The sequence below is a fragment of the Oncorhynchus nerka genome, linkage group LG22, assembly GCF_034236695.1.
Source record: "Oncorhynchus nerka isolate Pitt River linkage group LG22, Oner_Uvic_2.0, whole genome shotgun sequence".
Taxonomy (NCBI): domain Eukaryota; kingdom Metazoa; phylum Chordata; class Actinopteri; order Salmoniformes; family Salmonidae; genus Oncorhynchus; species Oncorhynchus nerka.
In genome coordinates this window covers 43,379,072-43,385,292 of record NC_088417.1, presented here as the reverse complement: position 1 = coordinate 43,385,292, position 6,221 = coordinate 43,379,072, and the positions used below count along the sequence as shown (strand labels likewise).

Genomic DNA, 6,221 nt, shown 5'->3' with positions numbered 1-6,221 from the left:
AGTCCTTCAACAGTGGTTGCAATGGCACCGAGCTGGTCGCTTCAGGATTCCCCGTGGGGATATCCATGGCCTCTGAGTCATCAGGGACGTCAGCCCCTTTTTAGGTTCCTGTTGACTCAGGCTAGCCTGTGACGGGGGCTCTTCACAGTGAAAAGGGCACAGTGTGGACAGGAGCCAGGGGAAGTTAACGCTTCCTGGGCATGTTGCAGCCCAAGGCAAGCGGGAGCACACCAAGTGGGTGTCCTTGGCTGATATCTTGTTTCCACAGGAGCATATTCGTTCTGAGAGCTTCTCCTCATTTGGGGTGGGAGTGCTTTTGTCGCCATAGCTGGGATGCTATGTTTTTTTTTAGTCAGACAGCTAGTGATTGGGATGATATGTTTTTTTTAGTCAGACAGCTAGTGATTACCGTTTCCGAAAATACAGATCAGAAAAGATAGCTTGGTGTAGCTAGTAAAACCCACAAAAGCTAGCTAGTGTGGTGGCTAGCTTCCTAACGAATAGTCAGTTTGGATACAGCTAACTTGGTTGTGAATGTGTTACAGCTGTACCCCTTGCCTCCCTCAAATAATTTTCCTCCAACTAAGGCGAAGGAAAATGAAAATGTCCACCTCCACACAGTCCTGAGAATAGCCCACAGCGAGCGAGTTGTAAACTCGTGTGCAGTTGTGTTGAGGTAAGCTTTCTGATGAAAAGCGAGAAGACGTGTTTGAATAACTCAAGAGACGCTGCATCAAATATTTTATAGGGTAGGAGGGACACCCTTCCACACGTCTCGACGTCCATACAATTGTGGCTGGCGTAGTGTAATAAAGGCTTATGACTAATACGCTAAAAACATATCCCATAAGTGAAACACCGAAACAAATACTTGAAAGAGAACCTACATGGGGTACTGGCATTGGAAGATATCCCACCCTCCCCTGGCTTTTTTGTTTTTAACTAAATAAATAGGATGTTTTTATTGTTGGTCGTCTGAATATATTTTTCCCCACCTACACAATGTTCCCGTTTTGTGGGATCTTTTTGTTTTCCTCTCGCACAGTAAGTGGCGGCAATACAATTTTGGGGGTGTAGTCCGCCCCCCCAAAATACATGCGTGTCGGAAACACGTCGCAACTACCGGAAACCTTTTTAGGCAGCACGTGTGTAGCAGTTTTTCCCCTTGCAAAGCACGCTGCAAACAGCAAGCAAACCTTTTGTTTAATATTATTTGTTTAATCGAAAACATGACAAAGGTAAAGAAGGAAAAGGCCATCAAGGAGGAGGCTGGAGCGACGGAGACCGGAGTGACAGAGAAATCATATCTAGAGTTGATCGCAAACGTTAACCCAATCGCGAATCCACTGGCCACCAAGAAGCTAAGCAAGAAACTTTACAAATGTGTAAAAAAGGGTAATTTAACCAGTCTTATTGGCTTCATGTACCTACTGCCAAATACATGCTAAGATATTACATGGATTTGCTAGCGATATACAGTCAGGAAAGTTAACTAGCTAAGTGGTGTAGCTTGGTAAATAGTGAAAGTTATCTAGCATGCTACGTTAGCACGTGTCCTAGCTAGCGATTCGGCAACAAATGTTTGTTGCCACACACTGTCAACCAACAAGACTAGCAGGTTTCTTATTTCCAACGCTCTTCTGTCCCTTTTCAGCATCCAAGCTCAAACAAATTCGCAGAGGAGTGAAAGAAGTCCAGAAGTTCATCAACAAAGGAGAAACTGGGTAAGTTTTGTTCTCAGTGTGCTAATGTTAGCTGCGTGGTGCATTATCCCCTATTCAGGTGTATCAGCCAGATAACTGATATATTCAAACTTATTTTGCAGCATTGTGGTGTTGGCTGGGGATACTCTTCCAATCGATGTTTACTGCCATCTACCAGTCATGTGTGAGGACAGGAGTTTGCCATATGCCTACATTCCCTCAAAAGTGGTGAGTAACCATTTTACCTATACATATTGGAGGAAAATGTAAACCATATACAGGTAATTGCCGAAATAAAGGAAACACCAGCATAGTGTCTTAATAGGGTGTTGGGCCACCACAAGCTGTCAGAACCGCATCGATGCATCGATAGATTCTGCAAGTGTCTAGAACTATTGGAGATGCAACGCCATTATTTGGTGTTTTCTTGATGGTGGTGGAAAACGCTGTCTCAGGTGCTGATCCAGAATCTCCCATAAGTGTTAGCTTGAAAATCGGCCCTGTCGATTTAAAATCAATTTTCATAACAATCGGTAATCAGCATTTTTGGATGCTGATTATGGCGGTTTACGTTGCATTCCACGAGGAGGCTGCGTGGCAGTCTTCACCACCTGTTACGCGAGTGCAGCATGGAGCCAAGGTAAGTTGCTAGCTAGCATTAAACTTCTTATAAAAATCAATCTTAACATAATCACTAGTTAACTACACAGGGTTGATATTACTAGGTTAACTAGCTTGTCCTGCGTTGCAAATAATCAATGAGGTGCCTGTTAATTTATAATTGAATGACAGCCTACTTCGTTTGAACAAAAGCGCATTTGTGAAAAAAGCACAATCGTTGCACGAATGTACCTAACCATAACCATAAACATCAATGCCTTTCTTAAAATCTATACACAGAAGTATATATTTTTTTACACCTGCATATTTAGTTAAAATTGTGTCTTTTGTGTTCATTGCACGCAGAGTTAGGGTATATGCAACAGTTGGGCCGTCTGGCTCACTGCGAACTAATTTGCCAGAATTTTTAATAATTATAACATTGAGGGTTGTGTAATGTAATAGCAATACTTAGGTTTGCCACCCGTTCGATAAAATACGGAACGGTTCCATATTTCACTGAAAGAATAAGCGTTTTATTTTCAAAGTGATTGTTTCCGGATTTGACCATATTAATGACCAAAGGCTCGTGTTTACTATATTATAATTAAGTCTATGATTTGATTGAGTGGTGGTAGGCAGCAGCAGGCTCGTAAGCATTCATTCAGACTTTACTGTGTTTGCCAGCAGCTCTTAGCAACGCTTAGCTCTTAGCAACGCTTAGCTCTTAGCAACGCTTAGCTCTTAGCAACGCTTGACTCACAGCTCTGTTTATGACTTCAAGCCTATCAACTCCTGAGATTAGGCTGGCAATACTAAAGTGCCTATAAGAACATCCAATAGTCAAAGGTATATGAAATACAAATGGTATAGAGAGAAATAGCCGACGCGTCATGATTCCTATAATAACTACAACCTAAAACTTCTTATATGGGAATATTGAAGAACTGGGAATATTGAACCATCAGCTTTCATATGTTCTGAGCAAGGAAACTAAACGTTAGCTTTTTTTACATGGCACATATTGCACTTTTACTTCTCCAACACTGTTTTTGCATTATTTAAACCAATTGAGCATGTTTCATTATTTACTTGAGACTAAATATATTTTATTTAGGTATTATATTAAGTTAAAATATGTGTTCATTCAGTATTGTTGTAATTGTCATTACAAATATCTTTATTTTTGTCCTCCAATAATCGGTATCGGCGTTAAAATCATAATCGGTCGACCTCTACTTTAAACCCCCTATGCTCCTTTGAGACCACTCTTTCAATGTCGGATCTCTTCTAGCCATGGTTGCCAAAACAATGGACACCTGGCATTTTTATACATGACCTTAAGTATTATGTGGATGTTAATTGCTTCATTAACTCAGGAACCACACCTGTGTGGACGCACCTGCTTTCTAAATACTTTGTATCCCTCATTTACTCAAGTGTTTTCTTTATATTGACAGATACCTATAGCTTACTATGAATTGCTGACGTGTTAGTTTTCCAGCAGTAAATCACATACCGTCCCATTTGTTCAGGGGTTTCATGTCTAATACGACTAAACATATGGTTTTATTTATTTTACCTTTATTTTAATAGGCAAGTCACTTAAGAACAAATTCTTATTTTCAATGACGGCCTAGGAACAGTGGGTTAACTGCCTGTTCAGGGGCAGAACGACAGATTTTGTACCTTGTCAGCTCGGGGATTTGAACTTGCAACCTTTCGGTTACTAGCCCCGTGAATGATGTGATTTGTTATTTGTCTCCTCAGGACCTTGGTTCGTCTGCTGGCTCAAAGCGGCCCACCTGCGTCATCATGATCAAATCTCATGAGGACTATAAGGAGGCCTATGATGAGTGTTTCGATGAGGTTTCTGCCCTGCCTAAACCCCTCTGAACCATGTCACTGGCTAGTGGACTCAGATGGACAGGCAAACCCCTATGGTATCTGAGAATGTCTGGCTGTAGGCAGAATTAACGAGGGAGTGAAATGGACTTTCATACTTAAGCCAAGCTACAGGGTGTTGTAGTATATCTCTCTGTGTATGTTGAACCGGGAATATCATACACTAGCAGTGATCCCCGTAAAATGTCAACAGGGCATAAGGTAGATGACACCCCCATTCTTTTGGTGTTAAGTATATGCAGTCTTAACTGTAGCTGGACATAACTTTATTTTCCTCATTCTGTGGGAGCCATGCATTGTCTACGGCCAAGTACATTTGGAAAAATCTAGTGTGTAACTGTTGTGATTTAAATGTCGTCGCTACTATGGCTTGCACAGATAATATGCTGAGGTTATCTAGTGTGTACTTTTTTGTTCGCTTGAACAGACAGTTCTAATTGAGTGACCACATGGGACTACATGCTCAGTTAAACATGAAAGCATTTCTTGCAATCCCATTCTCATTGCAGTTGTAAACTACTGTGTCATATCTCCTACTTTGACATTTGGTAGGTAAAGTTTGATTCATTGTTTGTCTTGTGTTTTTTACAGGCATATAGACATTACCCTTTGCATAAAGGTTATTTAGATTATTTTAAGGTACATTAGTATGTGATGCAATGCTGTATTGATGCAATAAATACTTGTTTCTTTTGTAAATCTCGATGCAAAGTGCGTTTTGAGGGGAATACGTTTGCATCATGAATCCAATGATGGTGACTGAGAAAATGAATGACAAATGTTTGACAAAAGCCTAAGTGGGCATTTGAGATTGCCATTATTGAAAGACCAGTGTGGTGGAAACAGTAAGTTAGTAGGGCATGTTTGTTTGGTAGCAAGGAACAGCAGACAATCACATTTTCAGTATTTCTAAACAAAATGCCCTCATCTGTAAACATACAGCTCAATAATGTAATATTTTTGCATCTATCACCCTTGCTATTGGAGCAAGTTGTGGGCAAAATTATCCTATGATACTGAGTGGTACCATACTCCCATCACTGTCAAGGATGCTATTACAACAACCACAAGGTGGCAGTCATGTTTCAATGTAGACATTCCTTTAGGTGTCAGCTTAGTCGGGTTTCACCTGCTGTTATTCAGTCTTAGTTTAAAACCCATTAATTCGTTAACTTTACATTTAAAGTATGGCTTTTAAGATGTAATGGTGCTTGGGTTCTGAGCTTGAAAAAAATGTCAATGTCCACTTTCCCTCACAGTAAACCATTGTGTGAATCGGGGTAGCACTGCTTTGGTAAGGACATATTGCATGTGTGGGCTTTTGAAAATGATCATTGTGTACCCCTCTGCTCAGTCCCCACCAGGCCAAGCTTTATGTTGCTTGTTTTCGCTGTTTTGACAGTTTAATTATTTTCCACAAATCGTGTATAAAAGCAGCGAGATATTTCAGTCCATCGGGGCACCACATCCAAGAAGGAACTTGAGCTGAAGATATCTACTACTTTCCAAATGTATTTCTTTGACATGGAATGACAAGGATGGAGATAATCCTTTCCATTTTGGATGCTCTCCCCAATCTGGTGGATATCTATGGATATTATTAAGCTTTGAATTTAGATATTTTATTTGAGACCACCTACATTGGAGCTGTCTGAACAAACAACTTCAAGGGCGGGGGAGTTCATTAGATATTTTTAACAGTCTTTTTCTCAGGTAAGATTTAACGTGCGCTCATAGTATGATAGATATAAACCCTGACTAGTACTAACAGATTTGGTTGTAAGGGCCTTATCTCGGCTGTTTCAGTAAAGAGAAGTGTACTCTCACTTTAGTGCCTGAAACGTATGCTGTTTTTGAGGGGTCATTTGGTTTTAGGATACATATTTTATTTTTCACACCATTTATTTAAGAACTTAATGTAAATTTGTTGACAGGCTTCAGAGACTAGAAAAGTACTTTAGATTGTTTAATTTACCATTGGATGACACACAGTAGTTGGAGAACAGAACAACT

At 40.3% G+C, this 6,221-nt stretch overlaps 1 protein-coding gene across 1 annotated transcript; it reads left to right on the top strand.

Moving 5' to 3' along the window:
* The first annotated feature begins 1,102 nt into the window (after positions 1-1,102).
* Positions 1,103-4,907, top strand: LOC115105231 (H/ACA ribonucleoprotein complex subunit 2-like protein). Its single transcript, XM_029626996.2, has 4 exons — positions 1,103-1,395; positions 1,655-1,724; positions 1,826-1,931; positions 4,074-4,907. Exons 1-4 carry the CDS (start codon positions 1,230-1,232, stop codon positions 4,197-4,199), a joined length of 468 nt encoding a protein of 155 aa, XP_029482856.1. The 5' UTR covers positions 1,103-1,229; the 3' UTR covers positions 4,200-4,907.
* Positions 4,908-6,221: the final 1,314 nt, after the last annotated feature.